The following is an 18,937-nucleotide window of genomic DNA, read 5'->3' on the forward strand; positions in this document are numbered from 1 at the left end:
TCAATTTTGTCAATAACGGTCGAATAAAAGAAAATGTACTTGCTTGTGTAAAGTAAAATCTTAGTTAATCACTTTCTGTTATTATTTGTTAAAATAGCGTTGAAAACGATATAAACAGGTGCCTTACCTTATTTTTACTAAAATACGTGATAAACTTATATTTTATGTCATGTTTTGAAATAAAATTTGATTGCGTTTGTGCGAGACTGAGATCTCAGCGGAATGTTTCAATATGGCGGACGATGAGTGTGATCATTAGACTTTCAGCAGCCGGGTCTAGATTTAATGGACTGTTAGTGATATAGCCTCACAATGAATAACTTACGCGTCGAGGCTATAGCTTCCTCGATTGTTCGAGAATATCTCAGTCGAAAGGTACACGGAATTATATATATTTCCGACCTATTTTTCCGAAGCTTAACCTAGGCTAGTCGTAGTCCGAATCGAATTTTCTTACGATCTTGGTCTACACACAGGCCTACTGTAGGGTTCGTTAAGGTGACGTGCTATATGATATGGGCCGCACATATGTCTGTCTACTCCGATTAAGTTAGAGGATGACACGACGAGAAACTCAATCTTATAAATGGTGGTATCGGAGCCAAAATATAGCCAGAGACTTTAGCTACATGTAGCAAAGTATATAGTGGTCTATATATAAATTAAGCAGATACATAACGTGCAAAGCAGTTGTAAAAATGCGATATCATCACAGAGACATATATATCTGTATATATGTCTCTGATCATCAGCAGATCTAGATTTTCTATATTTAATCATTTACGAGCAGAGAATGATCATACACCTATCAATTTGGCCTAGCGTTTATTCACTATATTGTTTATTTTATTGAGATTTTTTTTATTTAAACAAAATCAATGGATACCAGTTTTTGGTAAAATTGGTGTACTATTAGGTGGGTAGATTGGGTTTAAGTTTGGTGTCATAATGAAACCACTCCAGCTGATTTAGATTTTGCATCGATTCGACTATAGTCTAATTAAGTGCTATATAGCTACCACACAGTATTTGGGAATGTAAGCTGGAGCATCGACTTCACATCATGACATTTCGACCCCACTAGAAGAAACAGCAATTTGCATTGTGAAACAGCTCATAAAGGAAGACACCTACATTTGAATTAGTGCACATGTTAATCTGAATTTGTATCTTAATATTACATGGAAATACATTTTAGTATACTGTTGTTAAAACACCTCAAATCTGATGCTGGAAACTTGAATTTGTGTAAACTAAAATTTAACTTCGTTTAATTCTTCATCTTTGAAATAATATTGTTACTTAAATTTGATCTCTATAGGGTTTGAAAGGAACCCTTCAGTCTATGGACGAGGAAATGCCAAGGTCTGATGCATGTATCAGTAACCGCCAGGCTTTGATGAAGGAGTTACGAATTGAAAAACTAATGAAGAAGAATAAGGTAATGTATAATTATAGTTTATGTCATTTAGGAATTTTAAAGGTGCTTGTTTGCTACTTTGTGGAGAGGATATAAACTTCCCATCACAAAAATGCATAACAAGTGACATCCATAGTAAGAAAATATATAATTAATAGTAAACAATTTATACAGCCCCCTAAAATGACCACTTTTCAAGACCGAAAGTTACATTTAGAGTATATATAGAGACATGACATGGTAGAATGTCTTTGGTATGCAATTAATTAAGGGTTCACCTTCAAATTTTCAGTTGAAAGATCAGAATCTCGAAATTGTATAGGGCGGTGATAGCATAAAGTATGTAACTTTTACTATTGTATCAAAATATATACACAACATCCTATTCTTGTTTTCTAATGAATTGATCATATTTACACTTAGTCAAAGATGTTGCACCATTAAAGAAGGTTCCTGTTTGAATTATTTTCGACCTCCACCCATGATCTATATATACCATGTATAATGCATACAAGTAGATTTTTTTCGTCATGCTAGCATATATTGTGTAAGTATTTTAGGTACTGACTACTGTCGCCAATTTACATTTCATGACATGATTGAGTCATGCAGCAAAATTATTTCTAATAAAATTGTTTTGTTGTGCAGGAGATGTTGGACCCTCTGCGATCTATGATAGAAGTGGTAACTAAATTCTTACTGGAGAGATCTGAGGGAAACCTTGACCGACCAATTAGCTCTAAGGCTCATGGTCATCAGGACCATAGTCCGGAAGCACAAAACTCCCCAGGAACAGACAAACTGAACTTCAAGTTTTCCAGTGAGGCAATGGCTGCTGCTTCATCGAAGAGAAAGACAATAGGATCTGCTGCCAGTAGTGCAGGTACGTAGGTGTCTTAAAATGTTGTCATCTCCGCAGCAATCAGTTCAGGTAAACATTGGGAAATTATCTATTATAAATGATTTTATTTGAAGGTAAAAACTACTTCCTGCTGTGTATTTAAGTCTGGCATGGTCTTCTGAAGACATCCACTTGTAGCAGTACCGATTATTATTGTAACAATTTTATCAGGTGTTGGAGAATCACTGCTGACTTTGTAATGTAATCACTGAATTTTATATATCTTAACATTTCCAAAATAATGAAGTGCTGTTATACTTAAATGTAGTCTAAAAGAACTATTAATAGGGAATACATGGCCTGTCAGACAAAGAGAGAGAGAGAGAGAAAAAAATATGTTTGAGGGAGATTATGTAATCATCTTGTTTGCATTTCAACCCATACAATTTTCTTCGTAGAGCATCCTCCAGAATTTTTATATACAGACCTAAAATTTGGCTTCCAGAATGTTAAGATAGACAACATTTCCAAAATAATTAAGTGCTGTTATACTTGCATTAAATAATGCATTCTCTGGAATTTTTTTTGGACAGACCAAAAATTTGTCTCCAGAATTTTTTACACATACCAAAAAATTGGCTGTAGATCTAGACTTCAGAATGTTAAAATGGATAATCGGTTTTGTTACAGCCCCGACTAAGACAGAGACTGGTGACCTTGTGATAGATGACAACCTGGAGAGTGAGACCGTTTTAGGAGAAGGAAAGTCTGGTGTCCTAGCCCAGGGTAGTTCTGAAGTCACTCCCTCCACACAAAAAACTCGTCCTCGCTCTTCTAATAAACATCGAGGTCTGTCCGGGCCTGTTACTAGTAATCTGGATGTAAGTAAGCACTGGAAATTTTACTTTATTTGTATTGTTTAACATCCTATCAACAGCTATGGTCAATTAAAGACGGGTCCTCCTGTTTCCAAGATGCATGTTTGTGTTGTGTGTGTGTTTTGGGAGCTGGCTGCGGTGTGTTCCTGAACTACCAACTTATCTCGTGCTACCTCGCTGAAGCATTACAGTACTGCCAAAGACAACCAGCAGAACAACTCACCTATCGTATTATACTGCCTACAGGCAAATCGGTTGTCCTACTCCCAAAAATGATGAGAGCTGTAAGCAGGAGTAAGCCCTGGGAGAGAAATTCAACAAAATATCCAGTCAAATTAAAGTTTCCATTTCAACTGGTGTGCTACAAGTGGCTATACATAGCAGACAGTAAAATGGCTGAAAAATCAAAAATGAAAAAAAAAAAATTCAATAAAGAATTTTTCAACATAGCAGTGAATTCTTACTCATCTGCTACAGTATATTAAAGGAGATAGTCAGAATAATTGGACTAGGGTAACATATTTGAAGTTCACCTAACTGACCATGAAAATGTATAGAGGTCACTACCCATCCACATTGGTTTTTTTCCAGGAAGTAATTTAAGACCCTGTGTGTCCTTTCGTCCATGCCATTTAGAGTGATTGATTATATTCCATGTTGATTTTGTAACTTATTTCGCAATTGTAAAATAGATAAAATTTATAACTTTGGTTTAACTTTTGTCTCCATGCAGGACAGACGGAGGACCCAGCGTTCGCGTCCTATGTCAGGTGTATCCAGGAAAGGAAGTATTCCATCCTCATCTTCCACTGACAAGGAATCGTCTTCAGTGATATCAAATAACAAGGAACCTTTGTTAGTGACACCAAAAACTGACCTGGAAAGTATAGATACACTGATCTCTAAGCCGATAGAGCACCGTAAATCTATACAAAATGTCTTAAATGTTGATACTCCTGTGAAATCTGGGAAGATGAGCCGTCGTCAGAACTCTTTTGAGAAGGAGGAGACTCACTATAGTGTTGATAAATCAAGTATCAGTAAAAATTCGTCCTCACGGGATTCACAGCCACAGAGGTAGGTAGAATCACAGCCACAGAGGTAGGTAGTTCAGTGTATACCATAGGTCATAATTAAACAATTGTTTGACTTTACAAGTTTTCCTCTTCCTTAAAATTTTTTCAACAAAATGATTTTATTTTTTTTAGTAGGCCTTCCTCTTTTAAATCTACCTCAACCAAAGTTGGTGATGTGGAGATTGGAGATGTGGATGACCTTGACAATGAAGTTTCAAACCTTGACCTTGGGCCGAGACTTCCTGTAGGACGACCAATTCAAAACCTTGTGGCTGCTCGGCCTATAACTCTACAGACAGCTGTTGTAAGTCTTGTCAGCTGTTTTGTAATCTTTTTCAGCAGTTTAAAGATATCAAGACATCCAGACATGGTGTCAGGGCCAGAGGAAACTCAGGCTAGCCCTACACCAGACATGGTGTTGGGTCCAGAGGAAATTTGGGATACTACAGGGTATCATTTGGCTTTATGCTAAGCATTTCATTCTATGCAGCTGTACAAAATAATTGGCATATATGCAGGGAAGTAATTTTGCAAAAGACTGGTGCAACTACTACAGAAAAAACAATAACTCTCATATGATTCACAATTTGTTTAAGTCAAAAACAATGATATTTTTAAATCATATATACATGTATGTGCTTAATGGCCCTAATTAGTGGCTTACCTGGTGTCAATGTCATAATTAACAAAGATAAACAATAAACATGTTTCTGTTTTATCTTTGTGTCTTATTTACAGAATCTGAAGACGATCATATTTGGCCATGCCAACCAGAACTTTAATGATGAGTGGCGGTACCAGAGCTTTACTTTCTGTGATCTTCCTAGTCTCAAATTCGGCATTGTACAGAAAAAGGTCAGATTTAGATATCTAATGCTTGGTTTCTGGCAATAAGATTGAGATTATATATAATCTTACGATATTCTCAATAACCAAATTATATAACATTAACTAATTATAAGATCATTAAGATTCATGACTGTAGTATACATGTATGTAATTTATTATGAACTTCTGTACAATATATGAATCCTACTGTCACAAAGCTAACATGTGACGGGCCATGGTACTTATAGGGTGGACCATGTGGTGTATTGGCAGCTGTTCAGGCCTGTGTCCTACGGGAGATGCTGTTTGGTGACACTCCGGTACCATTCAGTAGATTGTAAGTAAATTTAGAATAAGTCAACTGTTTTGTAGATTCTATCACTACTGTAGTGGATTTGTATCTTTATTGTGTTTCAGTCATGAACAGTTGATGTATTTGTATTGTTTATAGCAGTGACCCCAGTATAGACGAGCGTAGTGGCTGCCTGGCGACAGCTCTGGCACGAATCTTCTGGAGGGCCGGTGAGAATAAGACAGCAGTTGTAGTCCTGTAAGTGGCGCACACGATACACATATAAATATTGACATAATTTTTATTATGTTTATAAGGTTTAAATGTCCACATATGATATTGTTGGATACAGAGTTTTGAAGAAAAATATCATCAGTTCCCTAAGTACTGTCTAAATGTGTACTGAAAAATCTAGAAGGTCTATATATGTACAGAAAAATCTTAAATGCCTAAGGCAGTATAGAAAAAACTTAAATGCCTAAAGCCGTACTGTTGATTTAATATTTTGCTGTAGAAAATAATTTTTTAATGTTCATTCGGAGTGCCTGTTTCAAGTTTATTTTCTTATATGCTGTTACAGTAGCAAAAAGCTACATTTTGTTTTTAACAGTACCAGATGATCTTTTGTTACTTTATATCATTTCCTATCAGTGAAAAGCTTATTATAAGTGATAGTGACATGGATTGATTGTCTGAATTTAAACTGTATTTTCAGTCCATCATGATGTTTTTGTCTTGCTGTTGATCAGTATTCGACTTCAGTTGTTAAATCTAACTTTCAGTCCTTCAGGAAAACCTCAGTTCCAGACAGGGAAAGGGAAATTTAAACAAGACGATTTAACAGAAACGGTAAATAAAGTCTCTTGTGTTCATTCCTTCATTAAGTCACTGCATCTTAATTCGCTGCCAAGGGAAGACATCAATATCAACCCTGCAAACTCTGCCAAAGTCTGAAATACTTTACACCATTTTACAAGGGTCACCAATTAGGGCTTTTCCAGTAAAACATCTACCCCACCCCAGGACTCCAGTTTTGTTAGGGATATCCCAGTAAAACATCTACCCCACCCCAGGACTCCAGGTTTGTTAGGGTTATCCCAGTAAAACATCTACCCCACCCCAGGACTCCAGGTTTGTTAGGGTTATCACAGTAAAACATCTACCTCACCCCAGGACTCCAGGTTTGGTTAAGGGCTTTCCCAGTAAAACATCTACCCCACCCCAGGACTCCAGGTTTGTTAGGGTTATCCCAGTAAAACATCTACCCCACCCCAGGACTCCAGGTTTGTTAGGGTTATCACAGTAAAACATCTACCTCACCCCAGGACTCCAGGTTTGTTAGGGCTATCCCAGTAAAACATCTACCTCACCCCAGGACTCCAGGTTTGGTTAAGGGTTATCCCAGTAAAACATCTACCCCACCCCAGGACTCCAGGTTTGTTAGGGCTATCCCAGTAAAACATCTACCTCACCCCAGGACTCCAGGTTTGGTTAAGGGTTATCCCAGTAAAACATCTACCCCACCCCAGGACTCCAGGTTTGTTAGGGTTATCCCAGTAAAACATCTACCCCACCCCAGGACTCCAGGTTTGGTTAAGGGTTATCCCAGTAAAACATCTACCCCACCCCAGGACTCCAGGTTTGTTTAAGGGTTATCCCAGTAAAACATCTACCCCACCCCAGGACTCCAGGTTTGGTTAAGGGCTATCCCAGTAAAACATCTACCCCACCCCAGGACTCCAGGTTTGGTTAAGGGCTATCCCAGTAAAACATCTACCCCACCCCAGGACTCCAGGTTTGTTAAGGGCTATCCCAGTAAAACATCTACCCCACCCCAGGACTCCAGGTTTGTTTAAGGGTTATCCCAGTAAAACATCTACCCCACCCCAGGACTCCAGGTTTGGTTAAGGGCTATCCCAGTAAAACATCTACCCCACCCCAGACTCCAGGTTTGGTTAAGGGCTATCCCAGTAAAACATCTACCCCACCCCAGGACTCCAGGTTTGTTAGGGCTATCCCAGTAAACATCTACCCCACCCCAGGACTCCAGGTTTGTTAGGGTTATCCCAGTAAAACATCTACCCCACCCCAGGACTCCAGGTTTGTTAAGGGCTATCCCAGTAAAACATCTACCCCACCCCAGGACTCCAGGTTTGTTAGGGTTATCCCAGTAAAACATCTACCCCACCCCAGGACTCCAGGTTTGTTAAGGGCTTTCCCAGTAAAACATCTACCCCACCCCAGGACTCCAGGTTTGTTAAGGGCTATCCCAGTAAAACATCTACCCCACCCCAGGACTCCAGGTTTGTTTAAGGGCTATCCCAGTAAAACATCTACCCCACCCCAGGACTCCAGGTTTGGTTAAGGGCTATCCCAGTAAAACATCTACCCCACCCCAGGACTCCAGGTTTGTTAGGGTTATCCCAGTAAAACATCTACCCCACCCCAGGACTCCAGGTTTGTTAAGGGCTATCCCAGTAAAACATCTACCCCACCCCAGGACTCCAGGTTTGTTAAGGGCTATCCCAGTAAAACATCTACCCCACCCCAGGACTCCAGGTTTGTTAAGGGCTATCCCAGTAAAACATCTACCCCACCCCAGGACTCCAGGTTTGGTTAAGGGTTATCCCAGTAAAACATCTACCCCACCCCAGGACTCCAGGTTTGTTAGGGTTATCCCAGTAAAACATCTACCCCACCCCAGGACTCCGGGTTTGGTTAAGGGGTACCCCCTATAGAATTTATTGATTCAGAATAAATTACATAGAAGTAGTAGGAAGGTAATCCAACCATGTATAGAGGTGATTTATTGTGTAGTCTTGGGGTCAGGTAGTTATTTCAATAGCCATAAGAAGTTTAGAATGAACCAACAAATTAGACAAAGCTACATGCCTTTAATTCATTTCCTTCATTGTTAACTTACAGTTGATGATCAACCACTTTAAAACTCATGCAGAACTGAAGAGTTTTGTCACCCAGAATTTGAGTCAGGCGAGTATCAGAATTGATGTGTGTTGTATTTTTGTCAAACTGTGACGAAGGAATGGAAGCAGGACTATTAAAGGTGTTACTTTTTCACTTGAATCCACACCAATGCTACGACTGTACAATTCAAAACAGTCTGAAAAAGAGATTTGGAATACTTATTTATCAAATCTATTACAAAATTTTGTAAAGTTTAAAAATTGTCTAACATTTCAAGCATATAAATATAACAATCATGCATTGAAAACTAGAAATAACTCTGCCTGTGTTTTGTGTTGACAGTTTGAGCTGGATGGTACAAGTGGAGTGATTCTGGCTCTGTACTCATGTATCATGTCCAGATTTATGGATTTGTAAGTATCATCGAATATAGTTCGGTGCTATAAAATGTCAAATACCATCAGAGAATACTGACAAAATAACGAACTTCTTGAAAGTTATTTAAAGGAAATTTCAAATCTCTATATATCTTTCAGTGTATATCGATAAAGGTTATATAATTATATGGTTTAATTTATTGGTTTTAAATCCCAATCCTTTTTCTTGTAATTAACAATTCATCAACTTGAAGTTAGTGTTTACTTATGTAAAGATTATATTTCTTACAGAGTAAGAAGTGATATGGATGAACCATCAGGTAAACTGATGGGAGCCCATGGATACTGTACCCAGGTAAGTCATATGCACCCAGGCATGTACATGTATTATAAGTAATGTGTTCCCAGGTACAGGTACAGTAATATGTTCCCATGTACATGTAAGTAATGTGTTCCCAGGTACATTTAAGTAATGTGTTCCCATGTACATGTAAGTAATGTGTTCCCAGGTACATGTAAGTCATGTGTACCCAGGTACAGTAATATGTTCCCAGGTACATGTAAGTAATGTGTACCCAGGTACATGTAAGTAATGTGTTCCCAGGTACATGTAAGTAATGTGTACCCAGGTAAGTAATATGTTCCCAGGTACATGTAAGTAATGTGTTCCCAGGTACATGTAAGTAATGTGTTCCCAGGTACATGTAAGTAATGTGTACCCAGGTAAGTAATATGTTCCCAGGTACATGTAAGTAATGTGTTCCCAGGTACATGTAAGTAATGTGTTCCCAGGTACATGTAAGTAATGTGTTCCCAGGTACATTTAAGTAATATGTTCCCAGGTACATGTAAGTGATATGTTCCCAGGTACATGTAAGTGATGTGTTCCCAGGTACATGTAAGTAATGTGTTCCCAGGTACATGTAAGTAATGTGTTCCCAGGTACATGTAAGTGATGTGTTCCCAGGTACATGTAAGTAATGTGTTCCCAGGTACCGTACATGTAAGTGATATGTTCCCAGGTACATGTAAGTGATGTGTTCCCAGGTACATGTAAGTAATGTGTTCCCAGGTACATATAAGTAATGTGTTCCCAGGTACATGTAAGTGATGTGTTCCCAGGTACATATAAGTAATGTGTTCCCAGGTAAGTGATATGTTCCCAGGTACATGTAAGTAATATGTTCCCAGGTACATGTAAGTGATGTGTTCCCAGGTGCATGTAAGTGATGTGTTCCCAGGTACATATAAGTAATGTGTTCCCAGGTAAGTGATATGTTCCCAGGTACATGTAAGTAATATGTTCCCAGGTACATGTAAGTGATGTGTTCCCAGGTACATGTAAGTAATATGTTCCCAGGTACATGTAAGTAATATGTTCCCAGGTACATGTAAGTGATGTGTTCCCAGGTACATGTAAGTAATGTGTTCCCAGGTACATGTAAGTAATATGTTCCCAGGTACATGTAAGTAATGTGTTCCCAGGTACATGTAAGTGATGTGTTCCCAGGTACATGTAAGTAATGTGTTCCCAGGTACATTTAAGTAATGTGTTCCCATGTACATGTAAGTAATGTGTTCCCAGGTACATGTAAGTCATGTGTACCCAGGTACAGTAATATGTTCCCAGGTACATGTAAGTAATGTGTACCCAGGTACATGTAAGTAATGTGTTCCCAGGTACATGTAAGTAATGTGTTCCCAGGTACATGTAAGTAATGTGTTCCCAGGTACATGTAAGTAATGTGTTCCCAGGTACATGTAAGTAATGTGTTCCCAGGTACATGTAAGTAATGTGTACCCAGGTAAGTAATATGTTCCCAGGTACATGTAAGTAATGTGTTCCCAGGTACATGTAAGTAATGTGTTCCCAGGTACATGTAAGTAATGTGTACCCAGGTTAGTAATATGTTCCCAGGTACATGTAAGTAATGTGTTCCCAGGTACATGTAAGTAATGTGTTCCCAGGTACATTTAAGTAATATGTTCCCAGGTACATGTAAGTGATGTGTTCCCAGGTACATGTAAGTAATGTGTTCCCAGGTACATGTAAGTAATGTGTTCCCAGGTACATGTAAGTGATGTGTTCCCAGGTACATGTAAGTAATGTGTTCCCAGGTACCGTACATGTAAGTGATATGTTCCCAGGTACATGTAAGTAATGTGTTCCCAGGTACATATAAGTAATGTGTTCCCAGGTACATGTAAGTGATGTGTTCCCAGGTACATATAAGTAATGTGTTCCCAGGTAAGTGATATGTTCCCAGGTACATGTAAGTAATATGTTCCCAGGTACATGTAAGTGATGTGTTCCCAGGTGCATGTAAGTGATGTGTTCCCAGGTACATATAAGTAATGTGTTCCCAGGTAAGTGATATGTTCCCAGGTACATGTAAGTAATATGTTCCCAGGTACATGTAAGTGATGTGTTCCCAGGTACATGTAAGTAATATGTTCCCAGGTACATGTAAGTAATATGTTCCCAGGTACATGTAAGTGATGTGTTCCCAGGTACATGTAAGTAATGTGTTCCCAGGTACATGTAAGTAATATGTTCCCAGGTACATGTAAGTAATGTGTTCCCAGGTACATGTAAGTGATGTGTTCCCAGGTACATGTAAGTAATATGTTCCCAGGTACAAGTAAGTTATATGTTTGGTAGGTTTTGTTTTTATGAAGCAAGTATACATACATGTATGTTTTGCTTTAGAGTAATGATGTTTTTGATGTACAGGACATGGTGAATCTGATAATGACTGGCAGGGCAGTGTCTAATGTGTTCAATGATGTTGTTGAGCTGGAATCTGGTGACGGCTCCCCTGGCACCATCCTGAAGGGCCCCAACACCCGCTCCGACACAGGCCTGTTATCTCTCTTTGAGCATTATGGATCCTGCCAGGTACATTTTATTTAATTATTTTCTTAAACATAACTTTTAAATAGGATTACTGTGAAAAACATGTGAAAAACATGTTAAATAGTCCATGCTTCCCTATCTTAAGGTTGTCTTGTACAGATTTTATCTGATTATATGTTGACAGGTGGGGACGTACCTGAAGACACCACGTTTCCCTATCTGGGTGATTTGCAGTGAGAGCCATTTCAGTGTCCTATTCTCTTTGAATAAAGAGTTGGTCAGTAACTGGAAGGCAGAGCGAAGGTTTGACCTATTCTACTACGACGGCCTGGCCAGACAGCAGGAACTTATCAAGCTGACCATTGGTCAGTATATATCAGTACTATGATTATCTGGTCATTAGTTCCCAACCAGTGAAAGCAAGGGGACTATTGGTTTCCTCTCTGTCCGTCTTGTACGTATGTACAGACATATGAACGTAACGCCAAAGTTTGTCACCACTCTCGTGGCTTCATTCTCTGAGGAATTTTGATGAAAATTGTACACAATGATTTATATTAAAGGACCATAATATCTCCGACATGTTCGAGTTTCATGGTTTTGGGGTCCAGTTCACTGTCTATTTATAAGGTGGGAGGGGCGTTCTGGGACATGTATTGCTTTACCCAATATGCTTGTATTTGTTGGTCGATATCATAGCTGGAATGATCTGTCATCAGTTGATGGTACTTGTACCTCCACAATGGAATTTAATCAATGTAGGTACAGTGATAGAAATCAGGGCATCTATCCCTGTTGGTGGACAGGTTTAACCATCGCTACTTAACAATAATGTACTGACCTCATTACCAAACTTTGTTTTTTTACTGTAAATTTATTTTTTCTACCACTACTTAACTTATTGGCAAATAGTTCATTAAACTTGTTAGTATTATGAGTATATCATGTATTCAGTATCTTAAGTGAATAGTGGTTGTGTGATGTGATTTGTTTGATCTGACATTTTTCATGGGAAATATATGTCTCTATTTTGACATGAAAGGTGTGTATTTAGTTACCTGGTCTATTGCATTTCTGGATTTCTGTGTTGCAGACACGACAATGAAATACGAAAAAGGAGAAGAGGACTTAGTGCCCCCAATGGAACACTGCATTAGAACCAAGTAAGTTTTCTTCTTCCAGCTACAACCTATAATACCTTATCACTACATACTCCTTATTAATCCTCTACCAGAAGGACTTTTGAACAATTATGTTTCCTCTTCATCTGTCTTGTACGTATGTACTTAACGCCGAAGTTTGTTGGTTCTCTAGTGGTTTCATTCCTTGAGGGATTTTGATCAAACTTCTCATAACAAAAAAGACTATAGTATACTATATCGGGAAGTTCAACTTTCAGGGTTTTTGGGTCAAGGTTAAGATCACTGTTACTATTTTAGCAGGGGCTGGCTAGGCACATATATTGCTTTAGTAACAAAAACCCAGTATGTTTCTGCAGTATAAACCTCCACCAAAGTTTTTCTTGAGTAACATTGAGATGCTTGTGAGATCAAGACTAATTATTTTTTGTCAGAATTTCATAAATCTCCAAGTGGCTACTTATACTAAGATAACTGTACATGTAGCAGGCTACTTGTAATTTCTTGATAGCTTCACTAGAGGCTTGGGATCAACCCAGGTCCTCTGTTTCACTAGTCTGATGTAGAGATGCAGACAAATTGTCCCTAGGTAATCATGGGTTGGAAGGGAGGGGCAAGTAGTCTACCAGGGTGACGTCAATAGTTTTACTGATTCTGTGGTTTATGTATGATAATTATAATATTTACAGGTGGAAAGGTTGTGTTGTTGACTGGAATGGAACAGAACCATTGTTATGACAAGGGAAAACTCATCATATACAACTGGAATACCAAAGAATATTTCTCATATTTGTTGATCTTACAGTGGAATTGTTAAACACAGTCATGATCAGAGTACCAATGTATGATGTTAAGATAAACCAGGATAGAAGTACCTGTACAGTGATGGCATTTACAAATGGCTGCTGACAAGGATACTGTAACAGGTTTTTTATAATATGGAGGATAAAGCTTACAGTTATATAGAACACCGGTGACTCATCAGGGTCTAGGATCATCAGAACAAATAGCTTTAATATTAACTATAAAGCCATGGATATGAAATGCTGTTTGTAAAATGAAGCAGAAATTAGCAATACAGAACCCTGTGATACATAACAAACAATACAAAACCCTGTGTTACAAAACAAGCAATACAGGGTCCTGTGTCATACAAAACCAAGTCTGTGATACAGAATCCTGTGTGTCATTCAAAATATAATCAAACCTCCACAATAAAGAACCCTGTGTGTTATACAAAATCGACCCTCAACGATGCAGAACCCGGTGTCATTCAAAATCAACCATGTGTAACCAAACAGACTTAACAGGACTCCTTGTATCATATTCAATTATGGAATACATGTACCCTGCTGAGTTTAATACTGGAAACCAAGTCAGTAATACTGGAACCTGTTTGTCATACAAAACAAAGTCAGTGATACTGGAATCTGAATGTCATACAAAACCAGGTCAATTAATAGGACCCTGTGTATCATACCAAACCAAGTTAAAAATGCAGAACCCTGTGTGTCATACAAAACAAACAATACAGGACCCTCTGTTATTTAAAACCAAGTCAGTGATTCTGGATCCTGTGTCAAATAAAACTAACAGTCGGTGGTACAAAAATTGTAGAAGACCCTGTGTATCATACCAAACCAAGTCAACAATACAGGCCCCTGTGTTATATATATTAGTCAACAATACAGGACCCTGTGTTATATATATTAGTAAAACAATACAGGACCCTGTGTTATATATATACATCAGTCAACAATAAAGGCCCCTGTGTTAGATATACACATTAGTCAACAATACAGGCCCCTGTGTTTCATACATATACATCAGTCAACCATACAGGACCCTGTGTCATACAAGCCAACAGTTAATGATATAGGACCCTGTGTATCATGCATATATATCAGTTAACAATACAGGGCCCTGTGTGGCAAATAACACTACCGGGATAAGTCTATGATCAAAACCCTGTGTGATATACAAAACCAATAGTCAATGAAAAAGAATTATAATCATACAAAACATAACAATACTTAAGTAATGCCATACACCAGTCATATAACATGATGTATGTGTATGATTTATAACAATGAAGTATGTACATACAATTCAACAGAAAATAGTGTCTTTGTGTATGTATTGGTACAAAATTTAACTTGTAAGATCTAGATCTATACCCGGTATATAATTATGAGAAGCAATACTAAGTGTGATTATTCAATAGAAGGTTAAAAATATAGAATGTAATAAATGTACATTTATTATTATACAGCAATACAACAACCTGCTGAACTAGATATAAAGCAATTAATCGTTGGTGCTTCAGTTGAGTACTGAAGAATTATAAGACTCTATGAGCAATAACTTGTTAACACAGGGGTTTGAAGCGTTCCTTTTACCCAGAATGAAATTTTTATCCCAGGGTCTGACCCCAACACAGATCTGTGGTTTAGCTGCTGTGGTTAATATTTCACTCTGGGTCATAGGAATGTGTCAAGTCCCTATGGTTATCAAAAGTTTGATTTTCTTACTGTGAAATCAAGTACATTGTACATTTGATCAATGATACTGACCCTTGTGCCAATATACCAGTATCATCTTGCTGCAGAGGGTTGACCGATACTTGGGGTAAAATGTTATCATCATTTGATATTGGATTGATTAATTATACCTGTCCATAATGATATTCAGGGGGAAACTTTACTTGGATTTACTGTCAAATATTTTTACAATAAATGAGAGTGCATTGGTTACAAATAGAATTTAACCCTGTTGTTTTAGGAGTTTTATAATCTTTATTGATATTGGATTTGATTCAGTTGTTATTTTCCCTTACTCTTTATTGAAATGTAGTACAGTCATATTCTAATTATATAAGATTTCACCATAACTTGCTAACACTAGTAAATGAAATATGATATGCATCCAGAGCATGCAAAAGAACATGATATTTAGAAATGTTTATTTCAAAAGTTGGCTGGACATATATAAAAGTTAACCCCAGGGATAGGAGATCAAAGTTTACTATGGTAATGGGTCCTCTAGTAGTCCATGTAGATTGTCCAGGTGAAATATTATTATTGTATGCTTTTTCACTGATACTGATCGATGTGTTCATCCATGTAAATAGTAATAAGTAATGTAATTTGTGATGTGAGAATCTGAAAGAATTATAATGAAAATATAATGATTTCCATCTTTTACATTAACTTTTAAATTAGAGAGCTGTATTTATTTTATTTAAAATTTATTAATTATTGCTTATAAGATCTAAGTGTTGCCAATTAATGTTTGCTCTATATGCTACATCTATATATGCTACATGTTTTGTAGGGCCGAAGTGTTGCCAATGTATTTACATGCTGTATTTTGACTCCCTGTTTTTTCAGTTGACCTTGAAGGTCATGTGATGTATGCAAAAAAGTATGGGTGCCAAATATGTAAACACACTATTATAATGCTCTTCAAACCAGAGTGCCGTCCAATCTCACTCAGAGTAGAATATATCATTCTCCTCAGACAGAGCTGATGTAGTTATTACAGACTCTTTGTGGTGTGTGTGTTAGAACTCGTTTGTGTTCTTGTTGATGAATTTTTAGAAGTTGTTGTTGTATAGTTATCATCAATTATGTGAATGATGTGTGATGTCACCAAATGTTGTGTAGTAGAAATGTGCATGTATTGAATGTATTATGTCACGAAAAGTGTGAAGTTTAAGATGTAATTAAAGTTATCTTGGATATATGTGTTTGTGATCAAATAAGTTACTATTTGAATGTGAAATAAAAATGATGTTGTTTGAAATATGTGACTGACTTGACTGTGAAGCTACACTTGGTCAAAACATGTACTTGACTTATCCCCTTTTCGTACAGCTAGGCTATATATATGTACATGTATGTAGTGTACTGTTGACTTTGCATGTGTTTATATCAAAATCAGAATATCTTCCTTTTGTCTTTGCTTTGTACAAGATGTAATTAATATTTAATTAGATATTGCTAAATTATGTCACAAAATGTTGCTGAAAAGGTGATATTGTTTAGATAGTTATATTATTTCAAATCTTCAAATAAAATATTATACCCAAAGAAAAACTTTATTCAAAACCTGTACAGTAATATCTGTGGAGATTTGTATGTGATAAAATAATATGGAACATATGCTGGTTTCATAGGTTGGGGTTGTGATGATGACTTCTACAAGCTTTATGATGTAGAGTCATCTTCAAGTGCCCAGTCAATGTAAATGTGAAATTTATTTATTTCACAACAATTGCGAAACAAGCTATACTAACCGATATTATAATCGCTGTAGTTGGCCCGATTGAAGTAACCGAAGGGTCTTACTGTGAGGAAACAGGAGTAGCCAGGGAAACCCACATGGTTCGGCAGGTGACCCGCCCATTTTTTCACATCTGATTGGTAATCAAACTCCTGGCACCTACTAAAGTGAAAATTAATTAGACATTTGAGTGTTTTACCAATGTGCCACCTATTATTATACTTATATATAACATACAATCTCAGGAGGATAATATTCTCATGTCTGGTTAGTGTCTTATGTTAAATTCTGAATATCAGGTATTAGTAAGAGAGACTCAAAGTTATTAATACCATTGTGAAATAATTGTACAAATTGTACATCTTAAAAGTTATATAGTATACTAGTAGTCATATTGTAACACAGGATGTATATTTTCCAGGGGGGTATGTGCTGTCTTGTCGTCTGGACTCCCAACATCTCGGATAAAACACAAATAAAATTGTAATACATGTATGTCATTAGGGTGGAAAAAATGTAAGTTCATTTTGAGATGTACAGTGTATATCTAATGCACAAATGAAATAACGGTACACTTAATTATTTCGTAGATTAACTGCATGGACATATTGTCTATATATTACACTGAATTTTATCTAAGCTTTGCCTATTGTTTTGGTAAATTAACTAGACATTGACATTCACTAGACTTTGTCTGCATTATACTGACATTTGATATTAATTAGTAGAAATACTAAGACATTATTACATTAGAAAGGCAAAATATACAAGAAAATTCTCCATATTATATGTCTTAATGTTCACAAATTAAAGAGACATTCTCTCTCTACATGTATATTGACAAATTGACTGAGAAATAGCGCTATATTCTATATTTTATTGACAAATCTGTGCTATATATTTTACAAAATGTTCATTTAAAGTCATTTTATTGTATGTGAAGAGTTTACAAAACTATCTCATAGATAATAAAATTGAAAGGAAAAATTGTTGACTTTCCTTGTGGAACTGACATATCAGCACTTTTTTGCACTGTAATAGTATGAATAAACAATTAAAATATCAACAAGTGTTTTTATTTATTGTCAATTGAGTTTTGGCATCACTTTCTGTCTTTGTGTAATAGCGAGGCTTCAAAGCTCTACAAGTTTGCTATCAGAAAAACTTAATATGTGTAGGTATGGTTATGGTTATTGGTTAGGCTTAAGGCACCGTTTTACTATTTATGATTTGTTTTTTACTTTCAAAATTTGAATTTTAGATATTTAAAAAAAACCTGAATATATCCCAGGTAAGCAGCATTTTATTTTTTTTTTTGATAATCAAGTGTTGAAAATATTTCAATCTTAACAGAATTTTTATCATTTAGCTTTTTTTGTTTTGTTCTTATATTCTTGTTATTAAATCGATTTAAACATGTTCGACACATTGTCAATTGAGTTTTACTGTTACAGTATATGTTATACTATTAAAATTATGCATTCATTTTGTATGGATATTCTGTAATGATCATTCGTTTTCAAATGGACTTTGTTGACTTAAGTTGAAATTCCTTTACATTCAGAGAACAGTTCTTCATGTGATCTGCATGGCCTTAATTCCTGAAACTTAAATGTACATACTGTACACCAAGAAAGGGGAGGCAAGTCTTACTACTATAGAATTTTGCGGATATTTTGTATAATTTTTATATAATTTTTTATATAATAAATGGTATTTTTTCATTGACGTTTTTATTTAATTATTTTATTTTATTTCATTTTTTCATTTATTTTTGTACTTTTGTATGGGCATTCAATCTAAAAATTCTGAATTTGCATAAAATTTATATTTCCACAACCAACAGAAAACATATCTGCCAAGCATAAATTCGTAACAAAATGAAACATATTGATCAAATTCTCAGTTATACATTTTTAACAACACATTGACCATATTATCCATGAAATTGTGTGTAATGTTCGTAAACATTCGTATGACGGATATAAGAGTACGGTGTACGGTGTCGATCTATTTATTA

At 36.5% G+C, this 18,937-nt stretch overlaps 1 protein-coding gene across 1 annotated transcript; it reads left to right on the plus strand.

The window, feature by feature from the left end:
* Positions 1-230: 230 nt before the first annotated feature.
* On the plus strand, positions 231-17,983 carry LOC117343761 (probable ubiquitin carboxyl-terminal hydrolase MINDY-4). Its single transcript, XM_033906248.1, has 17 exons — positions 231-375; positions 1,322-1,441; positions 2,069-2,303; positions 2,952-3,142; positions 3,873-4,216; positions 4,348-4,519; positions 4,954-5,070; positions 5,292-5,380; positions 5,495-5,593; positions 6,118-6,184; positions 8,261-8,326; positions 8,603-8,673; positions 8,929-8,992; positions 11,372-11,536; positions 11,679-11,859; positions 12,588-12,657; positions 13,323-17,983. The coding sequence occupies exons 1-17, from the start codon at positions 313-315 to the stop codon at positions 13,369-13,371; spliced, it is 2,163 nt and encodes a 720-aa protein (XP_033762139.1). The 5' UTR covers positions 231-312; the 3' UTR covers positions 13,372-17,983.
* The last annotated feature ends 954 nt before the right edge of the window (positions 17,984-18,937 follow it).

The sequence above is a fragment of the Pecten maximus genome, chromosome 15 (genome assembly GCF_902652985.1).
Source record: "Pecten maximus chromosome 15, xPecMax1.1, whole genome shotgun sequence".
Taxonomy (NCBI): Eukaryota; Metazoa; Mollusca; class Bivalvia; order Pectinida; family Pectinidae; genus Pecten; species Pecten maximus.